Genomic DNA, 23,644 nt, shown 5'->3' with positions numbered 1-23,644 from the left:
CCTTAGCAGACAGATGTGCTAGTTCCCGAAGGACATGGCCTCTGTCAGGAGCTGTGCACCCCTGGTGACAGCTGTGCTCAGGCCCCTGCAGATCTGATGTTTCTCCAGCAAAAAAATAAAAATTGAAATGAAACCTAATGGTCCTTCTTGCTGAGGCTCTAGAACCCCCAGGAAGGATGGTGCTTGGGGAGGCGGTCCTGGCTTCACATAAGCATGGTCCATGGAGGCTTAAGACACTAAAGAAGCACATGTGGCCACACTCAGCCAGGTCTCAGTCATCCCTGGGCCTCAGTGGGTCTTGGCCTGCACATAGCCCCAAAGAGGGTCTGGACATGGAAAGATACAGTCAGACATATCCCATCATCCTGTTGACCAAAGCTCAGCTCTCCTTGCAAGCATCCTCAAGGAGAGCAGCAAAACCACCTATTAAAGCCATATTTTCTTAAATTTATTCCCCTTCTTAATAACCAAGTAATCTAAAGAAAACCATTCCTCAGCCCTCCTGCTCGCCCCTCCCCCCCACATCCACACTCCATGCCCCCAACCCTCCTTTGTCCCTCTGACTCGGCCCCTACACACTCTGATGTTCCCTTTCCGCCCCCCCAACCCTCCACCCACCACCTCGCTGAGCCCCAGGCCTTGAGACCCTGCTGTCAAGACTGTAAATCTGGCCAAAGCTGAGAACAGCAAACAAAGGAGCAACTGTGGGAACTGACAGCTCAAGGCCTCTGGCATTGGTTCTGCCCTTGGAGATGCTGGCAGGGCTGGTCTTCTCACAGGGCACCCCATCCATCTCAAAATGACAGAGCACAGGGCATCACTGCCTGAAGACGGCTCAGCAGGGCTGCTGCTCCCACGAAGCAGTGGGCATTGGAGAGAGGGGCCTTCTCCAGGAAGGAAATGTGGCAGAAATGAAAACCCTGGGCCACAGATTAGGCAACACTTGGCATCAAATATTATCTTTAAAATCCCTATAATTCCCTCCCAAAGGAAACAGAAATGGAAAAAGAAATAAGAAAGGGAGAGTAAGAAAGACAGGAAGGGAGGAAGGGAGGAAGGGAGGGAGGGAGGGAGGAAGGAAGTCTGGTTTACAATTCTAGTTTGGGGTAGAAACTGTAGTTTGTAATTATGAAACTCCAAACAGATATGAACCTGAGGCTCAATCCCAGGCTCGTTTTCAAATCCCAGTTTCAGGGGACAGGATGCTCGGGTGGGAGCCAGCCCTAAAAGCCTTCCACGGAAAGCGTGTGGTTGAGCGCATAGGTATCGCTATCCTCTTCCTCCAAAAGCAGCTTGTCGATGGTCAGGGAACTGATGGCTCTCCTGGGGTCTTCCACGTCCTGAAGGACTGGCTCCGGGATAGAGATAGGGAGCTGGACAAACTGGGGCCCCGGCAGGGCTGGGGCTGGAGGCTGGTACTGTAGGGTGGAGGTGGGCAGCGTGGACAGGGGCTGAGGCCACGGGAAATAGGTGAGAGGTGCCTGGTGCTCTGGGCCCTCCAGCTGGGGTCCCACTGTGGGTGTGGCAGCACTTCTCGTCTGTGATGGGGGAGACACTGGTTGGTTAGCAGCCCTGGGGTATATCCACTGCCCACCCTGGTCCCCACGGGGATCTCTGTTTCCCTCACCTCAGCCCTTTCCTGCCGTCTCACTCCAGAGGTCTCCGTCTCTCCCTGCTCAAGGTCTTCCCCAAGGGAGAAGCCAGACAAACTTCCGCATCCCTTACCCTGTCACTCACTAGCTATATGTCCTTGCTCATGCTACTTCCCCATCTGAAGCGTCTGTAAATAGATTACACAGAGGACTGACATCATAGAGCTGAGTGAATTAGAGATACTTTTCCAGATTTCACTGAATATAAAATGCATCCCGATTTCAGAGTTATTAAAATATGTGTGAGGAGGGGGGAGGTGTGCATCTTAAAATCAGTGAAAACACAGCATGTTAAACAACAAGCCCATCACACGGCATAGCAGCTATATCCCAAAGCAGCCACTGCTGTGCCCAGACACAGAGACTGTCCAGGCTCCACACAGCAGCTTTGGCATTTTAAGGACCCCTTGGACTCAGCTCCACTAGCCTCCCACTACCTCACCCTCTGCTGCCTCTTAGCTGGGCCCTCTGTGGCCAACCCAGGGACCTCCAAAGGTCAGGGCCATTCTCCCAGGTCCTCTGTAAACATCTTTCACCTGCACAGCAGCCACCCTACGAATCCCAGCTCAAGCCTGCAAAGCCAGGGTCTGGATTCTTACTATCTTCCACTGCTGAGGAAGCAGTGGGGGAGGAAGGTCTTTGCATGGAAAGATGTGTGTGTGAGAGGCCAAAACCTCCCCCTACCACACTCCCTTCTCTGTCATAGCTCCTCCAGTTGCCACTGTGTCTTGGGAGCAAACTATTGGAGTCACTCAGGGAAGAGCTTATTTTAATCTCCTGGGACCATGTTGCAATGCAGATTCTGGTACAGGAGGTCTGGTCAGGCCTGCATACTGCATGTCTAATTGGATCCCAGCTGACACCAGTGCAGCTAGTCCAGGGACCACAGTTTGAGTAGCAAGGCTTTAGGATGTTTTTCTATAGAATGATAGAGCTGGAAAGGGTCTCAGAGGACTTCCAGCCTCCCAGCAAAGCCTTGTTATTTCTAGTATTTCAAAAATCCAAACAGATATCCTACAGTTTTGAGTCATAAACCTGCGCAGGTCAACTGCGACTGCAGGTTTCCTGGCTCAGGGATAGAATTATATCAAACTGTCATCATAACAGGTCTTATCTCCCACCGATCTGGAGTACTGATTGGCAGCTCTAACCAGCTTTGATGAGTTAATTTACAAAATGGCAAAACAAATAAATTATTTCTTAATAAATATAGTTTGGTTGTTACACAGAACCTTTCAAAGCAAGAGGTGAGATTGATGAAAGGATAAATAATGAAAGGAATGCTCGGTCCTGAAATGGTTGGGAAACCATTGTGTCTACCACTCCCCACCCTCACCCCAGGCCTCTGATATGGAAATGAGCTGCCTGGGAGAGGTGTTGAATTAACTCCTTCCCATCCACCGTCATTCAGGCCCCACAGCTGGTTTGCTGAGTAACCAGGTGGGCATGGAGTGGGAGGGCTCCTGCAGCCTGTGCCTGGACGGTGCTTGAGGGGCAGGAGCATCAGGGTGACACCGGACCTTGAGGTAAACAGAGAGGATTTGGGGAACCAAAGCAAGTTCCATCATCAAGGGTGGTTCTGCAGTGACTCATGAGGCCCCTGTTCTACCTCCCGCAGTTTTCCTTGGACTGGAGCTGGATGTAGCTGTAACCACAGGTCTTTTCTCCTCTGAACACTTGGAGAATTCCCATTCCTTTGGTCAAACAGGCATCATTCACATAAAACTGTTTCTCTTCCTTCCTCCATTCCTGGGGGAGCAAGCACCTCCTTTCCTATCTGGCACTTGAAGACGGCCCTTGGTTAGTGTTGTTGGCCAACTGGGCAACGATCATAATAACTAGCATCTATCGGGTGCTTTCTGTATGCTAGGAGCTATGCTGAGCCTAGGAAGCGTTCTAAGCCCTCTACGTGCATCATGTCATTGATCCTGACATCAACCCATTTTACGGATGAGGACACTGAGACTCAGAGCATTAAGTCACCAAGCTGAGGATCACATAGCTAGTGAGTGAAGGGGCAGAGATTTGAACCCAGGCAATCTGACACTAGAGGTGAAACTCAAAAAATTACCCTGCAGCTGGGTCTGACTCCATCAAAAGTACAGTTTTCTGAAAAATTGTGTCACCTGTTGATCAGCCTAAAAATGTTCTAGCAAATCCCATTATTGGGTGAATGATCACCTCCTAAATAATCTGAGTAGGAAGGAGAGGCTGGCTCTGGCAAGAGACCCCACACAAGTATCACCATTCAATAAAAATTTAGACTCATCACCGAGACTCACTGCCTATGGGGCAGCAGGGGAGACTTAGGACAGAGAGGCAGGAGGACGTGCCAACCCCGAGGACCACAAAGCATGGCAAAGGAGGCCATAAGCCTTTTCTATGAAAGATATTTGAAGTCACTGGGAATGAAAGTAGGCCTCCCTGGAGGATGGGGTGGGCTTAGATGATGGGATTATCCTGGGAATCAACAGCAAGGAAGGTCAGGGGTCTGGAAATCAGCCCTGGTTCTAAAAGGGTGCCCTCAGCATGGGTGGGTATAGAAAGGCCTTTGTGTGACGTACCGTGACATTGGTGATGAGCGGCTGGGAGGCGTAGGTCAGCACCGAGGAGGGTCCCACAACCGTGTAGCTGGGGCACACGGGCTGCACATACATGTCAGCTGAGTAGGGGCAGCTGACAGCCTCATGGGACACATACTCAGTATAGGGTGCCCATGGGGCCAGGGGCTGGAGGGTGGCCGGGGCGGGCTGGGAGAGCCAGCCGGCACACAGGGCCCCCTCCTCCGTCACTGTGGAAGCAGAGACCTCCATGTCAAGGCAGGAAGGACCTGTGGGAAGGAGGAAGTTACAGAGCTGCAGGTGTCTCCCAGATGCGGGTCCGGGAGGAGGCCAGGGCTGTGGGGAGCTCTTACCTACTGTGGTGTAGGTCGCCAGGGGCTGATGGGGCAGCACCACCTAGAGGGGAGAAGGGAGACCGGGATCAGGGTTCAGCCATCTCCCGCTGGCCCTCTGCAGGGAGCTCGCCCAGAGGGCCCCAGGGCAGGAGGGTATCGGGTGGGGCGCAAGAACCTCCCTTGTTAGACCTAAGCCTCATGTCCCAACCATCACCACCTATACTTTCGAGGGATCGGTGTTCCCGTTTAGCAAGAAGGCTGTGCACTGAGGGAACTGGCTTCATCAACGTCCCAGGGGGAGCCCTCAACTCACACCAGGACATGTGAGACACTTGCTGTTCAGTGGACCAAGCCAGCCGCCCCATATTCCTCATCCCACTTCAAGGCACTTCTACCTGGGCCCATTCTCTGGCAGCCACACCAGGGCAAGGTGCAGCCTCCGTGCCCTCGAGGAGTAGCCCGTGGAGCAAGACATACACTGCCACCTGACCACCCCCAGCCCCCTACACACACACACACACACACACACACACACACACACACACACACTCTGGCCACAGCGGCCCCCTCACCGCGGTCGGTGCCACCGGCGGCCCACTGCTGGCGTGGCCACGTTTCCTCCGCAGCAGCTCCTTCACTGGCTCCTTCACCCGCACGCCCTGGTACGGCCGGGGTGGGGCCGGGGCTTGCTCTGGAGCTGTGGCTGTGAAGAAAGCATCACTGGTACTCGGTCTCCCTTCTCAGACAGGCCCCACCCCAATGTGCCCCCTCTCCTCGAGGGTCTGCCTGCTCACCAAAGTTGTGCCTGAACGTGCAGGACCACACGAGACTTCCTAGGGTATTCCTCCCAGTATTATCACTCCTCCTGCCCCAACACTTCTGCGGCTCCCCTGCACCCAGAGGATTAAGGCCCGAGCACCACTGGGTGATCTCAACCCATTTTCCCAACTTCTTTGTACACTAATCACTATGGAAAGCCTGACTCCAGCCAGAAGGTCCACCTAGACTCCTCTCCACCCACCTTGAAGGTCTCCCCTCCTCTTCTCTACTTGCAGTTTCCCGTGGTGAGGATTCCCTCTCACTTTTCTCGACCTCTGGATTCTTCCTGACCCAAGACTACTACTGCAAGCCTCCTAGCTGACCACAGAGCCCACAGAATTTGCTTCATCCTACAACCTCTTCAACACTTCCAGACAGATTAGTATTCATCACAGGGGGCAGCAGAGGATGGCATAAGAGCAGGGACTCTGAGTCAGATGCCTCAAAACCTGCCCCTGCCACTTTCTAGCTGTGTGATCCTGGGCGAGTTACTAAACCTCTCTGTGCCTCTTAACCTGCAGTTTCTTATCAAAGGAGTGTCGTAAGGAGTCACTGACATAGCAAATGGGAAGCATAATACATGCTAAGTATAAAATCAGGTACAGAGTAAGCATTCAATAAATTTGTAGTCTGCTATGTAATAATTAGTCATCCTTTTTGGGGTAAATTTCTTATGCCCCTAGCTAGGTTATAAACTTCTCAAGGTGAAATATTCTACCTTATTTCTCTATATCATCCCAAGTAGCATGTCCATAATAAGCTCAGTAAGTTATTTGTTGATTAATTGGTTGGATGATTATTCAAAATGTGCTGCCGCTCACCTTCCCTTCACCTCTCCTGGAACTTTAGAATGGGCTGCAGTGAATGCTTCCCAGGTTCTCTGTGTCTCCCAGGACAAATAGCCAATGGTGATCCATGTGCCCTGGGGCCAGAGAGTATCCAGCCTTGCCTCTGAGAGAGGGTTCCCTCTGCCTTTGCCATCAATGCCAGGAAACCAAAGCACCATGAGCTGGAACACAGGGCTCTCCCTGGCAGGAGAAGAAGTCCAAAGCAGCCATGGCTGGGCAGTGACAATCTACCCTCCCAGACGGCCCACAGCCGGAGGCCTTGGGCCCTTGGAGGGCAGGCCTGGGTCAGCCAAGAAAGGCAAGTAGCACTGGGCCTTACGACTCACATGGGAGTCCATTATCATCCACTGATAAGGGCCCAGGGACCTGGGCTCTGAATCAAAAGCCCGGAAGCCTGGGTATCTATTAAAGCCGGATCCGCAGTGCTGCCCTAACTAAACTTTGCTCAGTAAATACCCACCTGATAAGACCCCAAGCCTGACCAGCACCAGACCTCCAACCATGCTCCAGGCACACACATGGCCTGGCCTGGAAGCCCAGGCAGAGAAGCAGGGGGAAGAGAGAAGCGTTGTCCAAGAGCCCCAGAAACACGTGAGAGTCAGAGAACCCCAGACTCAGATGCATTTATGGGGGCTTCCTAACCTGGCCAAGTAGCAGGAGCGACCAGGGAGTGATGCAAAATACAGATACCCAGGCCCTGCTCCTGGAGTGTCTGATTCCAGAGGTCTGATGTGGACTTACGATCTATATTTATAAAAATCCCTCAGGTGATTCTGAAGCTCTGCTGGGATTAGGACCACTGCTAATGCATCCCTGATCTCCCTCTAACATCCCAAGAGGAGATTAAACATCCTCTTTCTAACTTGCCCTGTCATAACAAGGGATCTCTACTGGTATTCATTCATTCTTTCAAATATCGATGGGCACTAGGTATACAGCACTAAGCAAGATAGATGTGGCCACTGCCCACACGCATCTTGCAGTCTAGTGGGACAGGCAAGCAATAAAACAGTTACAACTTGTGAAATTCAGGCTGAAGCAGGAGTGTACAGCAGAGAGAGCCAGACAGGTACCTGCACCCTGGGGCCACCTGTGCACCATCATCTTTGTTTAAACAGCAGTGACAATGGACTTAAGAGCTCAAGATACCTGGGGTGTCAGTTTCTGGTGGAAAGGTCTCAGTTGATTTATTTTACATCTCTAAGCCTCAGTTTTTTCATCTGTAAAATAGGGATAATAGTTCCTGTCTCACACGGTTCTTGTGAGGATTAACTGAAATAACACACGGGAAGCTCCCAAAGCCATGTCCGGCAGGCGGTCGATGTTCAACACATGTTATTTTCCTTCCCCTTCCTCCACCCATGTTTACCTTCCTCTGGAGGGTGCAAATGTCAGAAAGCTCTTCCTCCTACTGGACCTGCCTCATGGTGACAAGCACCATTTTTCCTGGCATTACCTTCTAATGAAACTCACAATTCATAATCCATTTACAGCTTTCTCATCTACAGAGTGAGGATCATAGTGGTATATACCCGGTAGGATAATTTGAGAATTACATGTAAATGCTTAGAATAGAGCTTACACTGAGGAAGCACTGAAAAGATGTGAGCTAATATCATCATTAGTATTAGTAGTAGTATCCCTTCCCAGCATCTGAAGACAGACCCCCACGTCCCCCGTAGAGTCTGAGCAAACATTCCATTCCTTCAGCTATTTCTTAACGACATGTTTTGAATCCCTCTAACCTTCCTTCTGGCTGCTTCACTCCTCCACAAGTTCATTTGCCACTTCCCCTTATGATGGGTGATGCCCAGGGGTGACCAGAGACCCCAGGTATGGCCTGACATGGCAGAGAACAAGGGCCCCTGCCCTCCTGCACTCTGTTCACTCATTCTCAGGGTCACCCACAACTACACCAGCTTTTGTTCACACCCGTATCACTCAACCTACACTTGTCTCCGGTTGGGTTTCCAGCTATTCTTAGGCATAAAGTGCAGCCTGAGGCCTTGTGCATTTGGGAGAAACTCAAGGGACAGGGTTATTTGGGGGTCTGAGCATGGTGATCACACTCTTAACTCAGTTGGGGGACAAGAAAGGCCCCATCACACATGCACACATCTCAGACCAGATCAAAGACAGGTATACAGCTCATGCCCCTCTGAGTTGCATGTACACTTCTGGGGAAGGGCCCAGAGGACTTCCAATCTCACTGCCCCCTGGGAAGTGGACACATGGACCACTTGGCTGCAAAGGGGACAGCTGGGCACTTCCAGCTTCTTGGCAAGTGAGAGCTTCCTGCCTCCTGTTGTTTTTGAATCAACGAACAAAGAGGGCTTGGGGAGGTGCTGTGAGCAGAGGTCATCACCCTCTGATGTCTGGACTCCCTTGGAACCCACAGTGTCAACAGGTGTGCCCTGGCACAACCACCATATGGAGAACAGTTTCAAAGTCCCCACCTCTTCCTACTGCAGTCATGAAACTCCTACAGCTCCCAAGGACCTCCCGACTGCCCACCCAGGAGTCCCCAGCCAGCTGCCAAGGAATCCTGTGACTGCTGCCAGGTGAGTAGGCAAGAGTGAGGGCACTTCTGATAGTGTCTTTGCAAAGTGCCCATGAAATATCAAAATCTGAAGCCTCAAGACAATTTCCACAGGACCCCAATGGCCAAGTGTACTTGCAAGGTGAAAACGCAGTTGGTGCCTTTCACACCAACCTTTGTGAAGCAGCGATAAACATTTCTAATTCCACAGTAAACGCTGGACTCCCTACTGCTGCTAGCATGAGAAATGAGCCCACAAATTCAAATTTGGAAAAGGAAAAGAAGCTTGTCCGCAGTCATGATTGCTTTGCCTTGGGTCTTCTGGATCCCTGAATAAAAAAAACTAAACTAAAATATGTAAAAGAAAAATTTAAGATTATTAAAATAATTTCTTCAAATAATAATACTAAATAAAAGAAGAGCCAAGGAAAATAAAACAGGAGATCAAAATAGTAATACACAAGCAGAGAAAGATGAAAGTCCAATTTCCCAAAGTACAGTTGACCAGAGATTTTCATAGCACCGGTCAAATTGCAGCTCCATGCAGCACGCTTTCAAAACCTGAAGCTTTCTCACAATTTATCCTGTGGTTCGAAGGCCCTTTAAGTCCCCTGTGGGCATCCAAGTGTCCAGCACTGAGAAAAATCTTTCCACCTAAACACAAGCCTCTTGACCCTCATTGGGAATCTCCTTTTTCAGTCTGAGAAGTTCAGCCATATTACCTTTCCACCACAGCAAGTCTGTCACCAATGTTGTTTGGGGAAAAAAACAACACTCATTTACAGAAAAACCTATGAATTTGGCCCCAGTGAGGGCTTCCCTTTTCCAAAATGAGCAACGAAAAAATCTGAAGGTATAAAAAGTCAGCAGAGGCTATTTCAGTTCCCCCTGCCGCATACCCGGACATGCTTCACATCACAAAAATAAGAGTCCTGCAGCTGCTGTTCCACTGGAAAGCACAGACCATGACAGATTCAAGCCCAAGGGTCACCTGAGACAGCACTCTGGCTGCATGTGGGTCCCGCGCTTGCTTTGCACCAAGCTTCGGGAACATAGGATTCTACAGATTTAAATAAACATGGCCCTCGGTCCTTTGATAAGGTATAATTAACATCACCAAGGAAATATGCAAAACTGCCAGCACTTGTTTATTTAATGACCCCATGCAAACCATGTTCACACCACAGTGAGAAAGCTAGGCTAAGCAGGTAGGTCCTAGTGGAGCCAACACCCAGGCATCTCCTCAGGGCAGCTTTAAGAGAGCCCTCTTCAGGCAGGCGGTACCTAGAACAGCCTCCAATATATTCTTGAAAGAATACTCTTCTCCCAGCCATTGTCCTGTTACAGATTTCCCATGAGCCACCAGGCCCAGGCAGTGAGTTGGACACCAGGCAGGATTGCTGCTCTAAAGTTTAGAATCTAAGGTGGGATCCATGCTAAGCCTACATTTCCATCACCAGGGAACCAGGAAGAGGAACCCAGCCCACCCATCCTGACAGTCTAGCTCGTTGAAAGCGCTTCCCATTTACAACTGTCTAGTTGAAACTTGAGGATGCAGCCACACGAGGCCATTTTGAAAGACAAAGCTTTCCTAGCCCAGAAGGACACATAACACATTATGGATCAGTCCAAATAACCACAGTACATATGATTCACTTTTGCTGCTGAACCTTCAGTAGTATTTTAAAAAATAAAAAAGACCCACTAAGGAGAAATACAATAATATTCTTGTTACTTACAGCAAAACAAAAAACAAATAATTGAACAATAGGAATTCAAGCCTAGGGCTAACAAACTTGTCCTAGCTTCTAACTGAAAACAAAGTCACAAAAGTTGCTGACACTTTTCACTTTAATGTAAACAAGCTTGCTTGTGTTCTTGACCTAAGACAGAAGAGGGCTCCCAGGAAAGTTTAGCTCCTTTCAGCTGAAGGATTATTCATATCCTTAATTGAAACACTACTGCAAGTGTTCTTGGTGAAGGTCTGAGTCAAAGTCTTAAAATTTGTTCTTTGCATTCATGGACAATGGCTGATTTTTTTCCAAACAGGAAGAAAGAACTTGGGCTTTGGCCAAAGATTGGACTTGACATGCTACAGAAAGGCTTTCCCACCCAATTTACACTAGATTGTAGTTTACCTTTTTTTAATGTAGACCAACAAAGAAATCCCATCTACATGTAAATTTAGGTTTTCTATTCACTAATGTTTGAACAGAGGAGGACCCTGCAGCCAGGAAATATTGAAGTGTCACTCACGTATTCTAGCAATCTGCATAACAGGGAAGAGGAGAAAAAGATAGACGGACAAAAAGGGTGGCTTTAAAGGTATACAGAAGATATGGGAAAGTGGAACCTCAACTGAATTAGGATTTGATGTTGCTTGAAGGCTACTGGTCAGCCAATCAAGAGTAAGTCTTGACAACTTCATGTGTAGAGTAGGATGTCTCCATCAGGAGATCTCAAAGATGGCGGCTGAGCCCATGTTCTCTGGTCTGGTCACAGAAAGGAAGGGAACAGTAGGCATTCCCCTCCCTGTGTCCCCATTCTAAGAGGCATATCCCCATCAGCCCAAACAGAGTTCACTGATCAACCATAGGCAGGTCGCTGGGAAAGCTAAACGAGGGCCACAGTCACTTAGGACTTCCCCAGACCTGGCCAGGCCAAAAGTTTTGGATGTCCCACCCCATGACCTTGGGTAGACTCAGCCACAAGGCCTCTAGTGGCAGAGCCTTCAGATTTTTCCCTCACAGGCACTGCTGCTAAGGCGTCCCTCCCCCAGAGCCCTCAGCACCCCTCAAACCACACATCCATCCTCCCTCCAACCCTCCCACAGAACAAGAGGAGCACGGAAGGCTCTGGATACTGCTCCCTACTCCCAGAGACAGTGTCAGTGTGAGATCTCTTTTCTGTGGAGACGCAGGTATTTTGAATGCATGGCTGCCAAAGGTCTGTGTGATTCCTGGTCATGATCTTAACTCCCAGGAACTCAGAAATCACCACACTCACCTTTGCAAGATGTTCTGTGGCTCACAGAGAATTTGACACAAATGATTTCACATGAAGACTCACCACAACTTCTGAAATAGGCAGGGGAGGTCTTCTTCTTACCCTCCTTTTCACTGATGAGGAAAGTGATGCTCAGAGATTTTAAGTGATTTGCCCGAGGACTGTGCTTGTAAACAGCAGGGTCATCAACTAAACCCAGGACCTCTGATTCCAAGTGCAGTCCGCTTCTGCCTCACATCCTGCCTCCTCTCTGCCCCGGCAAATCCCATTTATTTCTCTGGGGGACACTGGAGGTGGGCCACTGAATGGTCCCCTGCTCAGTTCTAACCCTCTTCCCTCCACGCTGGGGGTCTGGGCTCGCACCACCCTGATCCAATCTCCCTTGACTGCCAATTCCCGCAAGAGAGGGCGTCTCCCAGCCGAGGAGGGAGAGAGAAGTCCATGAGAAGCTTACCAGCAGTCTGCTCACATGAGGAGTGGCGAGAACTGAGAGACCCACACAATTCCCCGCAAAGTTTTATTTTTGGTATTTTTCGACTGAAATGACAGCGGATAGGTCCACCTGAGAAACCAGCTGCATCTGCCCGCCTTTTACAGAAACTGGGGTCACCAGAGCAGAAAGAGCTCCCGTCTCAGATACCATGTCCCAGGGTGGGGTCAACAGTAGGAGACCCCTGGCAGTGCATTCTGTGAACAGAGCGGAGGAAACCATGCCCCTGCCATCATGGAGCTTACTATCTAGTCTAGTAGGGAATATAGATTTAATCAAATAATTGCACAAGCAAACCTAGAATTACAAACTGTGACAGAGCTGCATCTGCCTCGTAATTGCATTGTTATAATAATAATTATTATTTGATTGAATAATAATAACCTAATTAGGTTTTTAATAAAAACCTAAATTTACATGTATATGGGATTTCTTTGTTGGCCTACATTAAAAAAAGTAAACTGCAATCTAGTGTAAATTGGGTGGGAAAGACTTTCTGTAGCATGTCAAGTCCAAGCCTCACTTGATTCAGTTGGGCTTGAATGAGCAGCCAGCCAGGGGCCCCAGCCTCCTGGGGCTGTATAAAGAGAAGAGTGCATGAGGCTCGACTGTTCTGTCTCCAGTGCAAGGAGATGGCTCTGGGGTCAGGCTCAGCCCACACCATGAATGGAAGCCTTGCCCAAGATGTAACAAAGGAGCCCCAGATGTTCAGGACCCTTCCTCAGCCTAGGGACCCTGGATAAACCCCGAAGACGTTTCACTTATCCTATCTTGGCTGATTAGCTCACTAGGGGAAGACGAGTCCTAGGAATTCAGATTCCAAGATGGAAAGCAGCTGGCTTCAGAAGTTCTAGGCTGTCTCAGATCTAACTTTCTGAGATTCATAATTGCAGGGGCTTTTGAGTCAGGCTACAATTACTCTCAGTGAAGTCAGAGACCACCTCCTTCTAATGGTGCATTTATTTTAATTAGGAAGGGAAGAAGCATCTAATGCAACCCTAAAATCCTTGGCATTGAAAAGTGGTGTGGCATTGTTTGGAACCGAAGCAGATCTAGTTTGGAAAGCCTACTACAGAGCTTATCACTATGTGACCCTTGGCAAATAATTTAACTTGTGTGTGCCTCAGTTTCTCCATTTGTTAAATGAGAATAATGATCTCCATCTCATGGGGTTATCATGAGGATTGTATGAAATTAACCAAACACCTAGCATGTAATAGTTTTTCAAGAGATGGCTTTTTCTCCTTGTTCTCAGCCAAAAATCTGTGGTCTATCACTCATCAGAGAAGTAGCCTTGGTACAGTGACCCTAACTTGCCCTCATCCTGCTGCATCCTGATACTGAATGTCTCTATCCTCAATATACCCAGGGCCTTCTTCCTCCAGCAAAGCCTGTCTGCCTTCCTTGTATTCCTGGAAGTCATCCCTCAGGTGCTTGGGCCTATGTCCCCAGCAGCAGGATGGCCCTGTTTAGGAGACAGGGAGGCCAATGATGCTGCAGAGACACTGGTCAAAGACCTCACATGCAAACAGAGCAAGCCTGGAGAGGAGACATCAAACTCCTGGCACTGACCTGTCGTAAAGATACCATGAGCTGAGCAGAAGAACTGTTTTCTTCCAAAGCCACCAGAGGATTAGGTTTATGGCAGATCTGACTTTTTAAAGGACAACTCTAGGAAGGAGTACCTTGGAGATTTTTGAGTGGCAGACAGAGTAAGATGTAGCCCCTCAAGGAAACTGTATGTATCTCCAAAAGGACAGGGACGCAGCCATGACTGAGGCCATAGTCATGGATACATCTTCAAGGGACTAGAAACCTAGAAGCACATATCACATACGGGATGCAAACATGGCAGTGGAGGAGGGAGGGCTCTTCAGTGGTCAGAGAGGGAAGTTTTACCAGCTATAGAGCAAGACAGGCTTCTGGCTGACATATGGGGTATTGCCTCAGCTTTACCTAGAGCAACAGGGATCAAAATGGGGGAAGAAGGGACCTACACTGAGAGCACAAGACCACATCAGGGAGTGAACCAACCCAGGGCTCCCACCCAAATTCTATGGAAAGGCAGCACCAGAATGAGGAGATGGAGCAGAGGATGCAGATACATCTACCCTCTTTAGACTGAGATACAAAGCCTAAATCTAATTGCCAGTATGATCTAGAACAGGAAAAACCTGTGGTTAGGAACTGAGGACATTCAGTTGTTTGTTCCTTGATTTAAGCAATATCTAGTTTAGGATTTCCAAGACCAAAGACTCTTATAAAATAAATAAAATTTTCCTGAGACCCTCAGGTAGGGAACACTTCCTTGGAGGAAGGACTCTTCAGACCCAGCATCAGCTATATATTTGGGGTCAGACCCAACTGCCCAAGACTCAAGGCTCATGGTGGCCTGGGTACAGCCTACATAAGTGAAGGCAGCCCTATAATTGATTCATGATGTGAGATGTAACTGCCAGTCAAAAGGAGCTTTTTTGTTAAGTCTCGGGTTTACTAAACAATGACCTTATGATGTGGGGGAAATCCCTTGTGAAGGACACTGAAGAAGTTAGAACAGCAAGCCTGGGAAAGACGTCACTAGGTCAATCTTTGAGGAATGTACCTCCTTCCGTATTCACAAGATACCTATGTAGACTGAAAACACGACTTTCACAGTCTCAAAGCTTCATGGAAACGAATACAACATGCTTCACAGTGACTCACTTTTCTCTAGGAGTGAGGTCCTTACCCTGGAAGTATTTAAACCAAGGATCTGTGACCAGGTATCAGAGTTCTTGCTAAGGAGCAGAGGACTGGTCCAGGTCAGGATTGTCAGGCTGTAATCAAAAACTCTGGAATAGAGTAAAGGTGCCTATAAAGGGAATTTTTTGCCAAGAAAGGGAAGGAAGCGGGGGAGTCTGGGGGTGAATGAGCAATCAGAGCTCCAAGAGCCTCCCAAAAGTGCTCCATTTTTACTTTTGTATCAGAGGTCTGCAGTAGATTTGGTTTGAATAAAGGGGGTGGTGACAAAAATGTTTTAGACACCAGCCGAGATAGATAGAGTTGGATTTTCTTCCCAATGATAATATTTTACATCCTAAGATGCTCTTCCTTCCCCAGAATCTAAGCAAGAAGGCTGATTACCATTTATTCTTGAGGATCCACATCTGAAGCCATATATATGCTCCATGACACCTTCTCTGATTCCATTTTCCTCTCCCTCCTGCTGAAGGGATTTACTTCATTCGTTGATTTCCCTAGCTGGAAATAATTCCATTATTGGATGGATGCATGCTTGCATGGGATGATAAATGGATGGTTGATTTTCCTTCTATACCTTTTCTTTCCTAAATCGGTGCTGCTTTCATCCAGCATTAAAACTTGTTTCTATCTTCAACTCTCTGGCCTCCCTTTTTCCTTTCTTTTCTGTCTTCCCAGCATTTCTCAGTCCTGGAAGGTTATAGCAATCTTTGTACTCCTCTTCCAATTAAATTTATGATTCTTTCTAGAGAATTAAAAAGTAATTCATCTTTCTTAAGTGTGGTCAAATCCTTTTTGGTCCCAACACCTGGTCTGAGTATGACTCTGGTTTGTAATTCTTTGGCTACCTGCTCTTCCCAGAAAGTGATACTAATGAAACCATTACTGAGAAAAGGAGGCAGCACATTGTTGTTTCAGTTTTCAGTATCATTTGTTCTATTTCTTGCATACTTCAAGCTAGATTACAACACCTCAAGTCTTATCTTGTGAATTTAAAAAACAAACACAAGTTTGCCAGTCAATACAAGCCATCCACCATCCCACCTTATGAGGCTGGTAGGAAATTGTGGTCCAAGTTCCAAGTTTGGTCACAGTATGGCCAGCTTAACCATCCATGTAAGCCCTGATCACTAACCCCACCATGAGTTACAAGACTGGAAATATGCATCCTGCTATTTCACAAGAAAGGCAGAACTCAGAGGCCATACAAATTGTAATCTAGGCTTAGCTGCATAAACTTTGTCCTCAGAGGTAGAGTGAGTGAGAATAGGAACATAATAATAGTAACTAATAGCTATTGAGTGTTGACTTAATGCCAAGCACAGTAGTAAACACTTACCACAACCCTATGAAGAACTGCATTCCCCCTTGTACATACAAGGAAATGGCAGCAAAGTGAGGCAAAGCCGGCTTCATATAACCACTGAGGCATAAATCTAGGATTCAAACTCAGATCTGCCTGCCCCAGAGGCTGAGCTTTAAACCGCTGAAGGGAGAGAAAGAACAGAGCTGTCACTCTCTAATTCAAAATAATCCCCTCTACCTTGCTTTCCACACCTCACTGACACACACACACACACACACACACACACACACACACACACACACACACACGTGAAGGGAGAGCCTGAGTCTTCTTCCAAACTCTAGACAGTTCAGAATGAAGGAAGTGCCGAGAAGCCTTGGCTTCCAGCACAGGCTGCCACACAGGGCTCCCAAGAAAACAGGCAGGCTATGTTATTTTGGGGCGATTCTAGGTCCTTCCCTCCCCTTTGAACCCTCCATTTCAGCTAAAGTATCTGCAAAGAGCCCAGTGAAGGAGGTATAGCAGGAAAGCAAAAACTTCATTTCCTTCAATAAGCAAGCTGAAACACATGCATCAAAAATGTTTCCAAAGTATGAACAGACATCTGCCAGCTGGTGCACTTCATTTTGTCACTGGTCCTTTATCTAACATGGAAGGCCTGTGCTTCTACCAAGAGCATCCTCCTAAGCCCTGTGAGTGAGACGGGCACCATGGTAGAGAGACAGGACAGCTTAGCAAGACAGCACTCAGGGTGAGTTACTAACCTCATCTTTAAGCTTCAGTTTTCTCATCTATGAAATAGAGCTTAAAACAGAATCTACCTCATGGAATTTTATGAGGATTAAATGAGATAATACATTCAAAGTGTGGCAAAGACTGGCGGTTGCCACACCCAGCATCTGCCCTCTCCTTCCTTACTGTCAACCCCGACATTTTGGAAGGTTGGCAATGTGCCCAGCTAAACAATTACACTATTCTCCCTTGCAGATGGGAGTGGCCATTCGATGTCAGCAGAAGTTGTGTGTTGGTGGGGAGATGCCATGATAGAGAAGCATGATATTTTTGCCTTTCCCTTTTCTTCTTCTTCATTGTCTGAAACACAGATGTGACGGTTGGAGCTACAGTGCAACTATGAAGCAAACTTGAGGACAAAGGCCACATGCTAAGGACCTCAGACCAGAAAGACAGAAGTAGCCTGAGACACTGTTGGCACTTAGAGCCTCCATACAGCCCCTGCAGACTACTATGGACTTTTTTGTGTGAGAGAAACTATACCACTGTCTTATTTATTTAAATCCATGTATTTTCTGGTCTCTTCAATAACCACCAAATGCAATCCACACTGATCCAGCAGAACATCTGGTATACTGCATGGCACCAGGGAAGCACTCAACTGAAATTTATCCCTATGAAAAGGATTGAACATGTTCTGCTCATAGTGGTGCAATGTCCAAAAGTATATTATAAGCCATCAATTTCAGACTCCAGGTCAACAGTTCTCAGCTCTACTGCCCATTAGAATCACCTGGGATGCATTTGAAAATATGTATTTATTTTTTATAAGCACTCGTGAAGACTCAGCAACTCGAGATGGAAAAGGATTTCAGTCAAGTCCAGGCTCCTTGTCCTCAGCCAGGAAAACAGAAGTCCCATTTTACAGCTGGAGCACTTGAGACCCACAGTGGTTAGGTGGCTTGCCTGAGGCCCCACACCTAATTACCCAGAGTCTGGAAAGTAGAATCCATGTTTCCTCCCTGCAAGAGTAATGCTTTATCTTAGCATCACACAAGCAGGACAAGAGGGTTTCAGAGGAAGCCTCTCCATCCCAGGCAGCCCCACTCTATCAAGCAGTTTCTCTACAAAAATGAGAAAGCCACAATGTTACTGAGTATTTCATAAAGCTGAAAAATATGTTAATGATCATAACCAATTAGCCAGCCTTGGTTTCTTTGGCTCATAGTGAGAAATTGGTGGACATCTTCATTTAGTGGGAAAAGAGCCACTTTAGAAAGAAGTTAAAAGGACAAAAACCTAATATCTTTACTTTGTAATGAGAAAGTTTAAAAGCAAAAATTTACAGCACTTCTAAGTAAATTAAATGTCCAGATATTTAGCTAATAAGTGTGGACAGCCCTGGTCATTTTTTGTTCCTCACAACAGAACAGATTTGCAGCTTTGAATCAGAAGAGAGCTTTCAAAACCTCTGACTCATAAACTTTTGGGCTGTAGAGGGGGACATGGTTGGTTTTTCATTCAGTTAATATAGGGAGAAGAAGTAAAGTGTCCACCTTGAAACTCATCAGCTCTTTTACCGATTAATCTGTGCGCTTAGTAGATGTGTGTCACTTATTTCACCTCCCCCTGTGCACGTAAATTCGTGAATATCTTTTGCATCCTAATTGTCCTAATCAACAAGAACCACTGCATCAATAGATAAACTTAGTAAGAAGTAAAGGTGTTTATTAAGCTTATTAAGTAAGCAAAGGTTATAACACAGACTAGAAATATTAGAAGCATTCCACAGACCGAAATTACTTCTTATTGTAAGTTCATCTGAATTTATGCAGGAGATAGAGTTCCAAAAATTATATGTATATTACAAGTTTTTCTTATCTTTAACTGAACTTTTAACTGTCCTCAAAAAGTTGGCTATTTAGTGGAAGCTTGGAGAAAGGATAGAGTTCTATGTCAATGAGAATTTTGAAACCTTAATTTATCTATTTGGTGAATCTCTGCTCCGTTCAAGTTGTCTGAGAGTAAACATTCATGCCATAATAATTTGATAAGTATTTCCTGTTCTTAAGATGCCTCCTTGAGCACTACAGCAAAGAAACACCAAGACCAAGTCTATGGGGCATCAAGACAAACAAGTCAATTCAAAGAAAATCAGTCAAGCAGGCCTTCTGTTCTCATGTAGATCTTTCTCTAACATAAATAACAATAAAAAGCAGTTGTTCAATTCATTCATTTTCTAACAAGTGGTGTTGAGTTTATTATACACAGTTCCACTGCTTTTAAGGAAGAAGTCAACCAAGTCAAATTTCGGCATCGTGCAAATCATGTAATCAGTTGACTGCAAGCTTTGTCTCCCTTTGGTACTGGCATTGTGCAAGTCCATGATACCCAGTGACTTAGGGAAATAAACATCCTAAGTACTACCCAAATCATCTTAAACCAGAGGTTGGCAAACCTTGTCTGTAAAAGGCCAGATAGTAATATTGCTTGCAGGCCATATGGTCTCTGTGGCACCTACTCAACTCTTCCATTGTAGCAGAAGCAGCCCTAGACAATATGTAAATGAATAGACATGGCCATGTCCCAATCAATTTTTATTTATGAAAACAGGCGGTGGGACTGATTTGGCACTCAGGCCATAGTTGGCAGACCTCTGATTTAGACCCTTGGAAAACTGTATGTAAGGTCCTATTGTTCAAAAATATTTTGATGTGCCTTTTTAACTATGCTAATCAAAGTGTGGGAAATGATTAGAAAGGATTTGGCATAGCCCTAATCACTCGAGATGGGCCCACAAAAGGTGTCCCAGGAGGGAAGGTGCTCTCTTACCACTGTCATTAATTCTCAGGAGACATGATGACACTTTCCCCATTCTCTACTTTAGTTCTGACAAAAACCTTGTAAGGCAGGCATTAGAACCCCCATTTTCCAGATTTGTAAGAATGTGAAAAGGTTAAATAATTAAGCTGCAGAGCCAACTTTCAAACCCAGGCCTGTCTCACTCCATCGTGCCTGCTATTTCTACGGCACCGTTACTAGTTGGCCTTAACAAGGGCTTCTTGCTGGGGTGGATGTCAGTTCTTCACATCTACGCGGCACCTGCTGGACCAAGTGCAGAACCGCAGCGGGGCGGGGAGGGGTGGTGGCAGTGGGTGGATCTGCAGGGAGCATGACTTCTTTGTCCAACTGGCCGGTCAAGCAAATCTCCAATTCATGGTTGTGACTTGAAGATTTCTACCTCTGTGTGCTCCCAGTTCTGAGCTGATCTGAATCAAAGCCCACGTTCACATTTAGTCCACAAACAGGGGTCACGGGCCAGGTAGGGAGGAGGCAACATCTACAAAGTGAATGTTTTCTTAACCCTTTCCAGAACCCCATAGTACAGTCATTTCAGCTCAGGCCTCAAGGGTGTTTTCTGAAAAAAGAAAGTGCCTTTTCAGCGCTCTTGGTGCCTGATTTCAAATTCTGACCTTCCATCAGGTGATTCTAAGTGGGCTGACAATGCTGCCCTGTTTTTAGTGGTTTTCCCACAGGGTTTAGTCACCCACGTGCCCTCAGTGCCTTAGACAGGGCCTCACTTAGGGTAAGGGGGTGGGCCCAGTACCCAGGGCCTTTCCTAATTTCCTTTAAGATGCCAAAGAGCAATTAAAAAGAATTTTGATTATGTGCATCTGAACAGGTAGAATCGTTCACCCCAGTTTTTCCACTGATGAATTTACAATGTGGTCTCCCTGAGGATGGAGTTTGCTGCACCTGACTGACCTCCAGGGAGTGAGCAGGAAGCGTGCCTCTAGCATCCCCTTTAAAAAACAATTGTTAATCTCTTAGGTGGAGCTAAAGAAGAAAAAATGCAGTGTGTAACAAAGAGGGGGAAATATGGCAGCTCATGAGTGCAAGGAAGCAACCCATATCTCAGGCACTGAAGCAGAACCAGAGCAAAATCAACATCATCTCGGTGGCATCTCACCTTACTAAGGGTATCTCTGTGGAATGGGTATCATTTTTACCCCATTTTACATATAAGAAACCTGAGGATTAAAAAAAGAAGAAAGTGACTTTCTCTGCGTAGGTAGGAATAAAGGCAGAAGTCCCTTCAGGGGCTTACATAAAATCCACAGATCGGGCTCTAAGTGTTGGGGTCCGGGCATATGGACACTCAGCAGCTCCCAGTAGGGACATTAATGCCCACCTACCACCATTAATGCACTCCCACAGGGCCGGCTGCCTTTGCCCCCGCAGGGGAGGGTCTTGCTCTATCCTGCTCCTGGGAGCGGTGGCCACCACCCATACTAGAATATCCCTAGTTACCTTGGAAGGATTCCATAACTCTCAAATGCAAATTAGAATTCACTTCTTTCATTGAAGAAAAAAACTGCATCTTGCCAACATCGAACAATGATGAGACTTCACAATCTGAGAAATTTTGAAATCATTCCTTCACATTACACATTAACAAGCTCAGTTGCAAAGAATTTACACAAGAAATAAAGGAAACAATGAACTGCTGATAAGTGACTGTAAGTTATGACTTAATCAATGATGGTATATTTTCAGAACTGTAAGGTCTCCATTAGAATATCTTTTGTAAAATAAATAAACACTCCCTAATGTATCTTTCTCTGTAAATCTAGTTTCTCTTATATTAAGTTTGTTTGAGGTAGGGTGTACCTGAATTCATTAAAGGGCATTTTAAAGACCTAAGCACCTTTAAAAAGACAGAGAAATTTTTTGGTACTACTTCTTTCTTGAGGAAGTACAGAACTGAGCCCCAGGAAGGTTCAACTCTCATGAGGCCATTGAGTTGACTTTGTTTTTCTGAGAAAGGAATGTTGTTGATAATCTCTGTGTGATTTCAATTATTAATAACACGAGTCTCTGTTCAGTCCCACATATGGAAAATAAAGTTCACAGATGTTCCATCCAACTCCAGGGATAAACATTAAGGTTAGAGGTAAACCCGCGCCCCATTGCGCGGGGACACACGAGCCTTGCCACAAGAGGGGAAGAAGAATGACAGGAGAAAGACAGCAAGGCAGGTGAGGACAGGCTTGACAAGCCAAGTTTCCACATCGTCCCGATGCAGTCACAGAGACACATCGTGCCTTTGTCAGAAAGCTCAGTAACTCAGAGAGAAACAGGCCCACGGAACTGAACCACAGGGTAGAGTAGCTGTTTATAAAAGTAAAGACACTCTGGTAAAGAGCTCCACGCTTTCCCCCCTAAATTGTGTTTTGTGAATCATCAGCTGCCCTTTCTTCACCACAGTGATTCATGCAGGCAGCGGAGACAGGATGAGCTGTCCCACCTTGGAACACTAGTTCGTTCCCCTCCAGCCTGGAAAATCAGCATCACCTCTGACAGGTTGGTTTCTCCACCCCGCTCCATCTTGCCTACCTCGCCCCTGCTGCTCCCCTGGCTGGGGACCGGGACCCCACTGCCGGTCCCCCCCCCCCGCCCGCACCCCGCACCTCCCCGGCTCCCGGATGCCTGGCGAAGCCCAGGCCCTCCCTCGCTGACTCGGCTCCGACAGCCACAGCCAAACCACTTACGTTTTTGCCAGAGCATGGCCTGCGACAGGATGTTGCCTTTTCTCTTTGAAGTAGACAGTTTGGCTTCTTTAATGTGAGACCCGGGTGTGCTTGCCTCCAGTGGAGCCACCGCCTGCTCAAGGCTGTTTCCTCGGCTTTTAAAGGCCTGAGTTCCCGCGGCGGGGGCACAGCGTCATCACATCCTCCCACCCCGGGCGCCGCCGCCGCCCCTCTTCTCCAGCGGGGCGCCCGTCACCCCCCTGCGCGCGCTCACGGGTCCACCGGCGGCCCACCCCTCCATGCGCCATGCTTGCGGCCAGCCGGCTGGATCTGCACAACCAGCCGGCCCAGGAGGCCGTGAGCCGCGGGACGCAACCCCACGGGGTGCCAGGGTGCGCGGGGCGTGGGCAAGTGTGCGTGAGTGTGAACTCCGTGAGTGTGTGTGTCCAGTCGTGCCCCCCTCCGCGCTGCGATGGGCCCTAAGACCCCCTGGAAAACTCTGGGTTTTCTGTGGCACCCATTCAGGACTCTCCACCACCGGGGTGTCGGCAGCGCTCAGTCCGCCCTGGGCCCTGCTCGACGGGAAATGCGATTCCCAGGGGACACTGGTTCTCAACACAGGAGGAAACACCTGTAGACTCTTCAAGCCTCACTAAACAACCTCCTTGTTCTTTTAATATTGCTTTTCTGTGCATTCCATTTTGAACCAGGTTAGCGCTTCCCCTTGCCCCCCAGCTACGACCAAAATGGCCAGGCCTAATCATGCTTAAATAGGGGGAACACCGGTTCTGATGGTCCACATGCCCACGGAGAAAGAGGCCAGCTCCCTCAGCGCAGAAAGAAGACTCCCAGGCTCTTTAACTGGAGCTGGGTACTCGAAGAGAACTTGCAGACGTTATGTGAAGGAGCCTCCCTCCTAGCCGGCAGCACCTGTCCACATGAAGTGACTCGGCGGAAAAGAAATGGGGTTCACCCTCTGATAGTGTTTGGGGTGTTAGGCCATGGACTTCTTCCCAGTTTGGTTGCCTTCTGTCACTGGGTACCTGAAGTCCACATGCTCAGGCCCTAATGACCCCATCAGTCTGG

The 23,644-nt window shown here is 47.6% G+C and overlaps 1 protein-coding gene across 1 annotated transcript; it reads right to left on the bottom strand.

Annotated features, from left to right (window-relative positions):
* Positions 1-552: 552 nt before the first annotated feature.
* On the bottom strand, positions 553-22,771 carry POU2AF1 (POU class 2 homeobox associating factor 1). The gene is made up of 5 exons (XM_033862076.2): positions 22,580-22,771; positions 5,121-5,251; positions 4,567-4,609; positions 4,217-4,482; positions 553-1,538 (listed from the first exon to the last, which is right to left on the bottom strand). Exons 1-5 carry the CDS (start codon positions 22,593-22,595, stop codon positions 1,224-1,226), a joined length of 771 nt encoding a protein of 256 aa, XP_033717967.1. The 5' UTR covers positions 22,596-22,771; the 3' UTR covers positions 553-1,223.
* Positions 22,772-23,644: the final 873 nt, after the last annotated feature.

The sequence above is a fragment of the Tursiops truncatus genome, chromosome 8, assembly GCF_011762595.2.
Source record: "Tursiops truncatus isolate mTurTru1 chromosome 8, mTurTru1.mat.Y, whole genome shotgun sequence".
NCBI lineage: Eukaryota > Metazoa > Chordata > Mammalia > Artiodactyla > Delphinidae > Tursiops > Tursiops truncatus.
Note: the sequence above shows the minus strand (reverse complement) of the source record. Positions and strands in the feature narration are given on the sequence as shown.

What these genes read in the sequence shown, in the direction of transcription:
- POU2AF1 (XM_033862076.2), bottom strand. An exon ending in GGCGACCTACACCACAGTAG is followed by an intron (nt 4,483 to 4,566) that starts GTAAGAGCTCCC and finishes TCCTTCCCACAG; the next exon opens with GTCCTTCCTGCCTTGACATG. An exon ending in CGCTCATCACCAATGTCACG is followed by an intron (nt 1,539 to 4,216) that starts GTACGTCACACA and finishes CCCCCATCACAG; the next exon opens with ACGAGAAGTGCTGCCACACC.